At 58.8% G+C, this 12902-nt stretch overlaps 1 protein-coding gene across 2 annotated transcripts in view; it reads right to left on the reverse strand.

Annotated features, from left to right (window-relative positions):
- Positions 1 to 8748, reverse strand: part of Atp2c2 (ATPase secretory pathway Ca2+ transporting 2) — a 56554-nt gene extending 47806 nt beyond the window's left edge. Inside the window, exon 1 of one of the 2 annotated variants that reach the window (XM_047527368.1) lies at positions 8681 to 8748. In XM_047527368.1, the coding sequence (XP_047383324.1) occupies positions 8681 to 8719 (39 nt within the window). In that variant the 5' untranslated portion in view covers positions 8720 to 8748. Of the gene's footprint in view, positions 1 to 419; positions 680 to 8680 lie in introns of those variants that run through there. The other variant, XM_047527367.1, reaches the window with a different exon arrangement.
- Between the last annotated feature and the right edge of the window lie 4154 nt (positions 8749 to 12902).

The raw sequence follows: 12902 nt of genomic DNA on the forward strand, positions 1-12902 counted from the left end.
AGTCCACATGCAAATTAAAGATTTCTAAAAAGTGTGCTCACGCTGTGGGAGGAGAAGCCGGGGGGTGGGGTGCCATCACTTTGATTTCTACTACTATTGCTAAACCTGTGGCAACTTTTTTTTTAAGCTCTAATCCCCGCCGCCCCCTAATCCCTGTAGCTTTAAAAACCCACCCAGCAGACTGGGTCTGCAGATGGAGGGACTGACATTCTCTGAAATCGGAGAAGCCAGCTTCGGCTCCTCGCCGGGTCCCAGGCTGGCTGCGTGCCCTTCTCGGCCCCAGTTTCTCCTCCACAAAATGGGCTGTCGCGGTGGGTGGGTGGCTGCGGCGGGGACCGCTTCTCTCTAGGGCCGGGGGCGGCGCCGAGCTGGAGCCCAGTGCACAGCGCGCAGGGGCGGCGAGGGTCGCCCAGACTCACCAGGGTTTCCACCTCGTCCCTCTCCAGCGCCTGGTACTGGTGGCCCTGGCCCCAGAACGCGAGTTTCTGCAGGAACTTGAAGCGCCTCTCGACCATGGTGAGCGCGCGAGTCGCCGGCGGCCGCCCCTGCCTGCGTCTCTCGCCCTAGCCAAGCGGCGGCCGGCTGCCCAAGCCTCCCGGGCCAGGCAGGTTACCAGGTAGCTACTACCTGCCCGCCCAGGTGAGACCCCGCCCCTGGGCGGGGCTGCGCACGGGGCGGCGCCCGGCGTCCCTGCCCCCGCCCCGCGAGTTCTCCTGGGGCCCCTGATCCCTGGAACAGGCGACCACGGCCAGGGGAACAGCTGTGTTCCTCAGATCCTGGGCTGTTCCCAAACTTGTCAGATCACAAGAAACACCTGAAGTGGGGAAGTCCCCAGGGCAAAGGCTCATTTAAAAATCCTGTTCTCCTAGCCTCCCCACCCTGAGTCTTGGGTATGGGTTTGGGCAGGACAGGGAGTCTATTGAGGAGCCAAGCTGGTCAACACTGACATATGGACAGCGGGATGGCCATGGAGCTGAGTCAGACTCCTACCTGCTGCTGTGTGACTCTGGATGAGTCACCTGGCCTCTCTGAGCCACCAGGTCTCCTTGTAACTGAAGTGGAGCACAAGGCTAAGACCTCACCTCCAGGGCCCTGGGTGGGAATCCTAGCAGCAGGAGAGTTGGTGGGCTACTGCCACCTTTGGCCAACATGGCCCCTTGTCCTCATCTGCAGGTCTCTGGTGCCCGCTAACGGCAGGACCTCAGGAGGTCTCCTGGACTTTCTGAGCTGTGGTTCACTGCTTTGTCAATGGCCACCAGGACAGTGCCTCCTCTGGTGAAATTGAGGGTCCAGGGGGCAGTGTGGCATGGGGTGGGACAGGGCTTGGCATACAGTATGTTCTCACCCGCATCGTTACAAGGCAGCAGCTGGGCTTACAGGGCCCCCAGGCAGGAGAGTGGGTGTGCAGGGTAGAGGGGTCCAGCTGCCAAGTGACTTGGCTTCGGGTGGGACTAGAATCCCTGACTAGACCTGCACTGAGTAGAGGTGGCTTTGGGGAAGGCCGTGCCCCCTGCCCTCAGAGTCCTCATCTGTTGAGGGAGGAACTTCTGGGCTATGGGAGATGACATGTGTGTTTGTCCTTACAACTGAGCGGCCCCTTCTGAGCAAATATTTGCCACCGACTTCAACTGCTCCCCAAGGGGCGGCCACCCAGCCCGTTCCACCTGACGGGAAGTTCCTGCGGTTCTTCCTGTCTCCCCTGAATCTCCCCTTTTAACTAAAACTAAAGAGGCTCCTCCCTGTGCAGCATCCCCCACCCTCCCCCTTCCTCCTCAGCTTCAGCTTCGGGAAGGTGCAGGATCCTGGGAGGAGCGGCCTCTGTGGCGAGCAGTCAGGTTTGCATCCCCATCCTGTTCTCACTTCAGAGGGTGTTACCCTGGGCAACTTTCTTCCCTCCCTGCTCCTCAGTTTACTCATCCTTAAAATGAGGATGTCACTACCTACTGGTGTGAATCAGGGCCCCAGCAGGAGAAAGCACCCTAAAACAGCAATGTGGGGGGAGTTTGAGAAACAGATGGTTTCCAAAGGTGGGCAGGGTGCCGGGAGAGCAGAGCGAGTGTGCCGTGGCTCGAGGTCAGCGACAGGGAGAGTTGCTGCCACACAGGCCTCGAGGGCAGTCACCTGGAGAGGGCAGCTGTGCGGACCAAGAACTCCCAGGGAGGGTGTGGCTCTGCACCAAAGCCAGCAGGCAAGGGAGACAGGGACCCAGACACCTGGGCCAGGAGCCCGGAAGGTGGACAGGACTCTGCAGGGGCCAAGGGGAGGTGCCCAGAACTGACCTCACGCCCACTGTGCAGGTCAGGCTGACCTGGCTCCAGGGGGCCCTGACCTGGCAAGTCCTCAGGAGAGTCCTGGGTGACACAGAGGCACACATGGTGACCTGTCAGGTTCCTTCCAACGAGCTTTCCATGGTTTTAAGATAGCGCTGGATCCCAGGCAGTACACCTGTCGGCAAGGAATCTCCAGCCTTCCCAAGAGTGCCGGCCAGGGATCCTCCTTCAGGTGGCCTGGCAGCCACCATGGGCAGGCAGGACACTGGCCTCTGCCTTCCTGAGACACCTGTTTCTCAGATCCCGTCACCACGGTCCCTGTCCAACCCAGAGACGGCAAGGTTGGAATGGCTGGAGAGCGCCCAGGGCACGCAGGAGGGAGTTCTCTGTGGTGGATGTCGGGAGGGAAAACAAGTGAAGCCCAGAGTGAACCCTGGAGAAAGCAGCTGTGACTGCAAGTGGCTTACATGTGTTTCAAGTCCAGTTTTGCATGGCGATTAGTCCATGTAGCCTGCCACACCTCTGCTGCAGGTTCCCTTGCTGAGCCTCTGATGGACTTGCATGCCCTTCCTGTAAGGATCTAGAGGGCACTAGAAAAGTTGGTGTGTCATGGCGCACACCTGCCATCCCAGAGGCTCGGGAGGTTGAGGCAGGAGGATTGCGAGTTCAAAGCCAGCCTCAGCAACTTAGGGAAGGTCATAAACAACTCAGCGAGAACCTCTCTCAAAATAAAAGACAAAAAAGGGCTGGGCTGGGGCTGGAGTACTCCTGGGTTCAATCCCCACTACCAGACTAACAAACAGAAGAGCCAAAGTCCATGGTTGGTATTTCCCTGTGATTAGGTCCGTGTCCATCCACCCTGACTTTCTAGGACTTGGCTCTTGTCCTTGTTTGGTTGAGACTGTTATCTGACACAAGAAGGCAGAGGGGAGTTGAGAGTCTCCTTTCCTGGCACGTTTTCCCTCGTGTCCCTGAATCTTTTGCGCGCTACACAATCGGTGACTCTGACCTCCCCTGGGAGGGACGCTCTCGGCCCCTCCCCTGCTGTTTGACAGGCACTCTCTGCTGTCCTTCATCTTTGACTTGATTTTGGAACGAGCAGGGTTACTCCAACGCCCCTGCCCTCAGGCAGCTACACCTACTGTTTATAACGGTCATCAGGGTCCCTCTTAGCCCCTCACTTCACTTAGAGTCCATAGTCATCTCGGTCAACTTTGGAATTTTCTTCCTCTCCAAGTTTGTTTGCTAGTTTGTTTTTTCTGCCTGGACAATTCTAGAGCCCACACTCAAGGAATCTCCTGAGATAAGACAGCTGCCTGGACTTCCTGAGGGTGGCAGCTGAGCATGACCCTACCTGGCACACGGGCCGGGGCTGAGAGCCCAGGGCGGGACCTGACCAGGCATCTGGTCTTTCTTGAAGTGTCTGCCGCAGGCGTGGAGGGCACGGGGCCCGCCCGTCGACTCCCGCTCACTCTCTCTGACAGTGGTGTCATTTCATTACCCACCAACTGTCTCCTGACAATGCACCTGTCACACAGGCACCTGGCATTTATTTGGTAATAAACTTCACTCACAGGTCTGGCGTGGACGGCGGCCTTTTCAGGAAGAGTGTGCTATACAAAGGTTGTTTGAGACACCTTGTGAGGCGTTGGGAGTTAGTCGGAGCTATGGCCTCTTGCACAGGCCCTCCGTACTTCCTGTTTGTGAAGAACTGTGTACTCAGGCAACAAGACTCTCACAGGTGGGGAAATCCGAACGCTGGAGGTAAAGCCATTTCATTCAACAGATATTGTTGAGCAGCAAGGCACAAACGCGTCCCATCCTGACCCCTGGAAACGGAGTTGACCTTGTCTGGAGAGGGGGTCTTCATGAAGTACTTCTGCTGAGGACCTCAGGAGCCATGCTGGCTTAGCAGGGTGTGCCCCGACTCCGGTGGCAGGCGGGAGAAAAGCCAGGTGGGGGTGGAGGCAGGAGCTGGAGCCAAGGCCCTAGCTCAGGGACACCGAGGGACCTGAGGCTGGGAGAGGCAGGAAGGAGCCTCCCCTGGAGCCTGCACACGGCACTGGCTCTGCGACCCCTGGGTTTCAGACTCCTGGCCTCCAGAGCAAACATCTGGTATTCTGGCCACCCATGCAGTGGCCATTTTCTCCAGCAGCTGGGAGGCCAATGCAACAGGCAGTGCCACCAGTAAACAGGGTGACCCAGGAGGGAGGGAGGGGCCCTGTGCAGAGGTGCAGGAGGACTCCAAGCAGACAGGGGCAAAGCCAGCGTCCAGGTTAGGGGACCCTGGTGCAAACCGCCCCTGCATCTTCATCCATGCCACGGTCACACCCCCAGGCCCTCCCGAGCACCACTCCCTCACAGCTCCATGTCACTTCTCCCAGACAGACTTGGGCCAGCACCTCCCACAGCTGTGGCCTTGCTGGGCTTCCTGGGGCTTCATTCCACCAGGAGGGACAGGCTCAGACCTGTGGAACATGATGCCAGGGGCCAGTGACACTGAGGCCAAGAGGTCAACATAGCAGGGATGCCCGGCCCTCCTCCTCCCACGGTGCAGCAGGCGTCAGCAGCCGCTGGCCGGCTCAGACATATCCCCCGGGCTGGGCAGGCCTGGGCTCCTCGTCACCTTCCACTAGCCACCATAGTGATTGGCACCTGGCACATGAATAAATCTATTTACCAAAGGCTGTTCAGAGGAGGAAGGAATGACCTTGGGCAGGGGTGACTTATGGAACTTTCTAGAAGGTGGAGAGGTAACTGAGGATCTCCCTGTGGGGTGAGGAGGCAGAATAATCAAGTACTCAGGGGGAGAATGCCGGCCTCAGGCCCCACTCTGCCCTTCTTCATGTCCTCTCCTCACACTTCCCCAGGTCAGTGGCTGATGGCTGGTAGGATTTTGTCCACTACATAATTTGGCATTGGTTAAATATAAAGGGCTTCTCTCTTTTGGAGCAGTTTCAGGTGTACAGAAAAGTTACCCAGGAATTAGAGTCCCGTGTGCCACCTTGAGTGTCTCCTGTCAGCGCGCAGCGTCCGTGTGTGTAGATCGCAGCGGTGGACTTGGCTGTGGCTGAAGTCCATTGTTCCCTCGGGTCCCTCTGGTGTCACGCATTTGGTGGGTTTTGACAGATCATAATGACATGCGCCCGCCTTCCGGGGTTGCAGGGACACTCATTGCCCAAAGCCCCCGGCTCCCCCTCTTCCGCGCCCTGGACCCCTGGCAGCCCCCAACCTTCTCACTATCTGCAGATTCACCTTTTCCAGACTGTTCGACTGTTGGAAATTTGACCTCTTTGAAAATTTAATCCTATTTCAAAAATCCAAGAGCAACTCCGAGAGCCTGGAGAATTCCCGTCTGAAGCAGAGCGGCCCGGGGTCCGAGGGGGAACCCGCCACTCCTGCTCCCCACCTCCCCTTTTGACGGGAGTGATCTGTTTTGGCTGAGAGTCCTGGTGTCCTGATCACACTCCACACCTGATTCTGTCGCCCCCAGGGTTAGAGTCCAGTCCCCTTCAAATCCCTGCAGGCCCCAGTTTCAGACTCTGTCCCCATCTGTGCAGTTCTGCCACCCATGCCCCTTCTTCCCCAGCCCCTGCCTGGCCTGTTCTTTGGCCCTGCTGACTCCTGCTCACCCTCTAGGTTTTAATGGGATGGTGGCTTCTCCTGAGAGGCCCTCTGAATCCCTGGACCAGTGAGATGTCCTCAGGGGACTCCCACTGCCCCCGGGGTTCCCACAGAGTGCTGGCCCTTCACCAGCACTTAAGAGGGCATTGTGTACTGAGCACCCAAAACATCAGTAGCAAGCCGAAGCACACGTGGTCTGTCCGCATGGCAGACACTCCCCGGCCTCAGGTAGGACCCAGGCACCAGCACACGCTAACACACGGACGAGCCTTGGAGGCATCACACTAAGAGGCTGAGAGACTCTGGACAGGAAAGGCTGTGGACCACATGGCTTTCACTGACAAGAGCCCCTGGACACTAGTCCACAGGGACAGGAAGTCGACTGCGCACTGCCTGCTGCGGGACATGGAGAGTCTTCTCAGACTGATGGGAATGTTCTGGAATTGGGCAGAGGCATGGTTGCTTGACCTTGTGAATACACTAAAACCCACTGAATTTGGTGAAAGCGGTAAATTTTGTTATGTGAAGTTTATCTTAATAAAAATATTTTGAAAGTTGCCTGGACGTGGGTGTCACCTTGCAGTGAAGCCAGACCGTCCATCCTGGCCCACAGGGCCCCCTGCCAAGCCCTCCTTCTGCTGCAGCCCTGTCTGGCAGTTTGTCACCCAAGTCGAGCTCAGTCCTGTGCCCTCCCGCTGGGCACTGAGGCCCTCCACCTGGCACTCTCCCCCAGCTGCTCCTGGAGACCCACCCTCCCTTCTTCAGGCCAGGAGCCAGCCGTCCCTCTGCACCCCACCTGAAGCACGTGCCTGCTGCCCTGCTGCTCGCCTGGCCACGTGAGCAGAACTTGCCATTCCCGTGTGTCCCTCCAGGGAGAACTTCCATCAATAAGAAGCTGTGTCACAGGGAGACAGGTGAACAGTTTAATGAGGAAGAGGGTGTCTGGGTGTCCCCCAAGAGCGTGCCCACAGGTGCTTGCTAACCACAGTGGGAAATGTCACCGTGCAGGGGAGAAACCTGGCAGACCAGCCTAACCAAGAGAGCCGCCTTGCCACCCCGGGCACCGGCACGTGGCACGTGTGCCCTGGCTCCAGGCACAGAGGACGCATGTCACTTCTGCCCAAAAGTTCAAGCCTCATCCCATCGTGGGAAGATGCCGCATGCAGAGGGAGGGTGTCTTAGGAAATAACTGCCTCCGTCCTTCAAGGAAAGGTCATGGAATGTTCCAGATCCAAGGAGACTGACCAGTCCTCACAGTCAAGTGCTACCCAGGGTCCCCGATCAGATTCTGGACTAGGAAAACACGTCTTTATCTTCTGCCAGCAGGGGTTTAGCGGGACTGCCAGGGAGTTGCAGTAAGGTCTGAGGATGACGGTGTGGCACCATGTGGCTTTGGGACTGTGGCCACTGCACCACGGTTATATGAGAGAATGTTCCTGGGGTTTGGAAAATATACCCTGAAGGTTTTAGGGGCAAAAGAAGGAGATGGGGAGAGAGATTGCATAGACTGGGGGATCCAGTGAAGGACATCGGAGCCTCCAAGTCACATACTGTAGGATTCTACTCACATCACGTCCTTGAAATGGCAGAATTGTAGAGATAGAGTGCAAAGTAGGGATGGCGAGGGTGTGGTGACAAAGGGACAGTGTGGGACATCTGCGTGGTGCCAGGACAGTCCCATGTCCTGATGAGGTGGTGGCTGCACGCGTCTCCACAATTGACCAAACCACAGAGGTCACACGCCCACACTGCAGCAACGTCACGTTCCTGGCTCTGACACGGCACGGCATTCAGGTAAGATGTAACTCCCAGGGAAACTGAGGGAAGGGTACCCAGGACCGCTCTGTTCAATCTTGGTAGCTTCCTATAAATCAGCTGTTACTTCAAAATAAACCTTAAGAGTAAGCAGTGCCCACCTCCATCTCCCCGTCCCCAGTTCCTCTGCCATGTCCCCCAAAGCGTTTCTGCTCACTGACTGGACCTAGTGTTCTGCTCACCGTCTGTCCCCTGGGTGGTCAACTCCACCTGGCCCAGGCAGAATCTGTCTCCGGTTTTATTCCGAGCACTGGGAAGAGAGTCTGGCATGGAGTAGGTGCTTTAAACTTAGTTCTCTTGATAACTGAGTGAGAAAGTTGTGACCAGAGGCAGCAAACCCCTTGGCCATGGTGAACCCAAAGGGAGCCAGGGCCAGGGCCACGACCACGTTCTTGCACCCTGGAAGACCCCATGCTCCCGGGGCACAGGACTAGATGCCATTACCGCCCACGGGGTGAGCGCCCTCCTTGGCTGCCCTTGATGCCATTTTCGCCAGAACCACTAGACACAAAGAGACTTTTGATTGACAGTCTGGGTGGCAAAGGAGTGGGCACCACGAGCCCAGCCCAACAGCAGGGAAGCAAATATTTACCGAGGGCCTGCGATTGGAGGGGCTTGGGGTCGGGAGCAGCACCGGCGACCAGTGCAGCGGCCCTGGCTCTGCGTGTCCCTCTCACTCAGTCCTCAGGGCAGATCCACTTGTGCTCAGCGTCCCTGTCCTACAGACGTCCTGGCGGCGGCAGCCAGGGCCTCCCTTACAGCGAGAGTCATGCTCCGCTCCCTCCGACACAGCGCCTGAGGCTTGGGAGGCCTCGCTGCACTCCCGGACTGCACTGCCTGGAAGCGGAAGTCAGAAGGGCCCAAAAAGATTCGGAGCCCCAGGGATCTCTTGACCAGCACTGGGCTCCTGCAAGGCAGGAAAACCCGCTCCCACCTCTGGTGGGGACACACCTGGCCAAGGCCTCACTCACCTGCAGGCAGCCTGGGCCTGGGCCCCGGCCCCTCCGCATCCTCCACTGTGGCAGCTTCCGCTGGGGGTGCTTCCTCACCGTCCCTTGCACACAAGTGTCGTCCAAGGGCCCCTTCCGGAACCTGGTGCAAGCCAGGATCCAAGGCACGCAGTGATCAGGAACCCAGTCAGAGCCACACGGTCAAAAGAAGAGGGACAGCCAGGTGTTGAGTCCCGGCTTCTGCCACCCTCCTAACCATCAGGCTGCACTGCCTCCAGATAGAGGGGCTCTGTCCGTCCATCTGTCCACCACCTGTTTTGAGCATCCCTTGGGCAGGCACGGAAGGAGGGCGCAGCAGGACAGAGCGTGGGGCAGATGAGGGCGACTGGGATTCTCGCTCCCGGGCCACGTGCAAGGCAGCCCCAGCTGGTCACTGCCTGGAAGTGGCCGTGAGAGCACCCCTGGGCGCTGTGTCCTGCTGGACACCGGGCTCAGAGGGCAGGTGGGCTCTCCACCCTCCTAGAGCTCTGAAAACCACTTGGCGTGGGTTCCAGTCTCACTGTGCAGAGTCCAGCCTGGTCTGACAACGTGGAGTGGGGGCCACCAGGAGGGTTTGGTTGCTCAATAGCCGTGGCTGTTGTTTGGGCCACAATGAGGACAGGAAATCATAGCAAGCTCGGTCTTGGCTGGCTCTGGAGGCAACACCCTTGAAGGTGGCCCTCTGCCCGTCTCCAGAAGAGGACTTGCGTCACACCCTCCCATGGGAAAGCCTGTGGGGAGGGCGAGTCAGACCCAGCTAGATTGTCCTAGGGGCCTGGCGGTGGCCCTCACCTTCCTGGCCTGGCCTCTCCTCTCTGGAGGGATCAATTAACACAGCTTGCAGGTGGTCACAGAGGCTCCAGGAACATTACCAGCCCCAGGCCCCTGGGTGGACCTGCAGGGCTTTCAGGTGTGCTTGGAGGTTGGGTGGTGCTCTGGGCAGACGCAGGCCTTGTGGATTTGTGTACACTAATGGCAGAGGGTGGGCACCCTTCCAGCGCAGGAGGCATTGGGTGATCAGCAACGCTGGCTGTGGGGGTCCCACTGCTGGGAACTTCCAGGTCTGGGGTCCTTGGAGCCCTACAAGCTTCAGGGTCTTCCACGGGTCTTTGGGGCCAAGTTGGGCAGTGGGAGGACACGGGTGGGAGAGTTTCAGCAGACAGAAGCACTGGTGGGGACATTTAGGGGCCACATCCAGCCGGGCCAATTCCACCTCTACCACTGACTTCCTGAGTCCTTGACGAACTGCCCCACCCCCGAGGGTCACTTCTTACCAATTAGATCAGAAGAATCGGACTGCCCATCCCCCAGGGCTGCTGAGGACAGGAAGGACCTGGATTAAAGGAGGTGAGGGGAGGACTCCCTGTTCAGCACCTGCTCCTGACCTTGAGTCTGAGGGCTTGTCCCACGTGCAGGGTCCCTCTCCCCAAAGTTACCCTATTGTTCCTATGCTCGATGATCTTTAAGGGTTTCATACATTTGTTTTAATTGAAAAATACAATTCTGCCGCTTCAGGGCCTGGCTGGCATCGTGAGACATGACAGCTCAGAGGATAAACCCTCCTGGCTTGCTGCTTCTGCATGGGACGTCGGGCAGTAGCCACAGGACACCCCGTGGCCCACCATGGTCAGTTCCCCTCAGCTTCACTGGCTGGCAGTCAGCAAGCAACAGAAGCCGACTTGTATTAAGCAAAAAAGGGTCACAGAACCCAGAAGGGCAGAGGCCGGGCTGGGGAGCAGGGGGAAGCAACGGCCCTCGAGGGGGCAGCTGATGAGCAGGGCCCCCACAGGCATCCTCCCCAGGGGAGGTGGGACGCTGACCTCACCCGTCTGCCTGGCCACCCAGCCACAGCCACCAGTGCCTTGTGTGCCCAGCACCGTGGGAAGGTTGACAGCAAAGGCCGCAGGGGTCTGCCGGAGCCAGGTGCTGGACAGTGGCCTGCCTGCCCCTCCTCATGCCCAGCATCGTCTCTCCTGGGGTCCCCTGAAGCTAACCTGAGACATGGCTTGAAGACAGGCGGTGTTGGCAGGAGGTGGTCCTAGGAACCCTCAGGGGGAGCGGGGGCTGGGGTACCGACCCCCAACCTCCCTCCCTCCCAGGTTGGGGTCTCCCTGGCAGCTGAACCTCAAGCTTGTGGGTGACCAGTGTGTCCATGCTTCCTCCACCTCCAGACTTCCCATCCGCTCTACGCCCTGGTGGCTGCTGTAACTGAGGATCACAAATCGGCTTAAAACAACACCGACTGACTCTCACAGTTGTGGAGACGGGCATCTGGCCAGCCTCCCTGGACTAAAATCAAGGAGCCAGGTATGGGCCCAGCTGCTCCCTCTGGAGGCTCCGGGGGTCTGTGTCCTGGTCTTTCCGGCCTCTCCAGGAGCCTGTGGCCTGGGCTCCGTCCCCTCCTCCCTCTTCAAAGCCAGGGCCAGAGCAACTCCACTCCCCTCTCCCGCTGCTGACCCCTGCCTTTCCCTTGTAAGGACCTGCATGACCACACTGGGCCCCCAGTGGCCAGGCTCTCCCCAGCTCCTGCCCCCCACCACTCCTGCACAGTCCCGTTGCAGTGTGGGTAGGTAGACTTGAGGTGCCGGGATCAGGACCCGCCCTTCCTTGGGGGCCACCATTCAGCTTCCTGGGCCCTGACATGACTCCTTGCCTGGGAACACTTCCTCCACAGGCCCTCCTGCCATCAGTGGGGTGGGAGGGCAGAGAGCAGAGTCCTGCCCTTCACTCACCAGCTCTCAGGACCAGGCCAGCCTCCCAGCCTCTGCGGGTAATAACTCATGTTTTAACCTAGTTCTGTGAACTCCAGGCACAGATGGGCTCCCATCCCGGCTCCTGCTGTCCTGCGGAAGCTCGGGTTCTGTGGGCAGTGGGCCTCTGGCTGGCCTCTGAGTTCCTGGGCACATCCTCTACCCATGGCTCGCTATCCACCATGATAAGGTGCTCCAAGGCCACCACCTGTCGGTTGGCCTGCTGAGGCGGCCCTCCAAACGTGCATATTTTTTCTAGAAAAAACAAAATCGAAGGCAAGCCAACAGCAGCAACACCACTGTCCTGTGCCTGTTCTGGTCACTGCTTCTGAGCTGGGATCTGGCAGGGCCCCCGCACTGGGCAGCTACTGGCCAGGTGGGAGCGGCCAGCACAGTGGCCATTACTGAGCCGCCCTCACTGGCCCTCTATGATCCCAGCGCCATAGGCGAGTATTTAAAAACACCTTGAGGCTCCGAGACACCTCTCTCTGGATGGCATGCTGACTCCCTCACCTGCTTACCCAGCTGGGTGGCTCGGCCCCCCAGTGTGAACCCATGACCCTTCTTGGTTCTGGAAGATGGTCAGGGAACAGGTCCACCAGGTAAAAAAAAACAGCCTTTATTACTCTGCTCAGTTTCTCGTGGGAAAGAAGCTTGAGAGTCCAGCCAGGCCCTATTAAAACTCATGTGTCTCCTGTCCCCAAGCCTTGGGGACACTCAAGCCTGGGGTGAGTGTGAGTTTGCTCAGAAGCCAGCCCCAACCTCCTGGCCTGCTCCATTGCTGTGGCCTGATCTCCCAACTGGGCAGGAGAGGAGAACCTGCCAGGGCTCGCAGGGACGGCTCTTCCAGCTCAGAGGTCCCCTCTTGTCCTCTCTGTAGGACTCTGGGGAGCAATTCCTCAGCGGCCCTTCCAGAGGCATCTAAAGAGCGTCACTCGGCAACCACGGCTCATTCTTGCCATCTTCTCCAGGTTGCTGTCCTACAGCCTCCCTGCCTCAGGGACTCCCTGCCCAGCAGGCCCCAAGCCGAAGGCACCCTTGGACCCCGAGTCCTGTGCTCCCAATCTGCAGGGCAGCCTCCAACTTCCCATTCTCCCCCAGCCCCTACCCCGCAAGCCAGACTCCAGGTGACATGGCAGACCTGGCCCCGGGGTCCCTGATGCATGCAGACCTACTGGGCCCCTGCCATCCCTGTTTGGGTAAGGAGAGTGGAACCCAGCGCCATGCTGGGCGGCCCCAGGAGCCAGTGAGCTGTGTCCACGCTTTACTGCCCCACTCCTCACAGTGGCCTGGGGGCCTGTGCTACTATTCACTTGTGTTGTGGACTAGGAGACTGGGAGGTCCCCGGTTTCCCAAGCTGGCAGTAGGCTGGAGCTGGGGCTTCCACCCACAAGCGGGCACTGCCTACCGCCAGCCTCTGGGTGTCCCCAGGGAAGGAGCCAGAAGCTGCTTAA

This window comes from Sciurus carolinensis, chromosome 16 (assembly GCF_902686445.1).
Source record: "Sciurus carolinensis chromosome 16, mSciCar1.2, whole genome shotgun sequence".
In the NCBI taxonomy this organism is placed as follows: domain Eukaryota; kingdom Metazoa; phylum Chordata; class Mammalia; order Rodentia; family Sciuridae; genus Sciurus; species Sciurus carolinensis.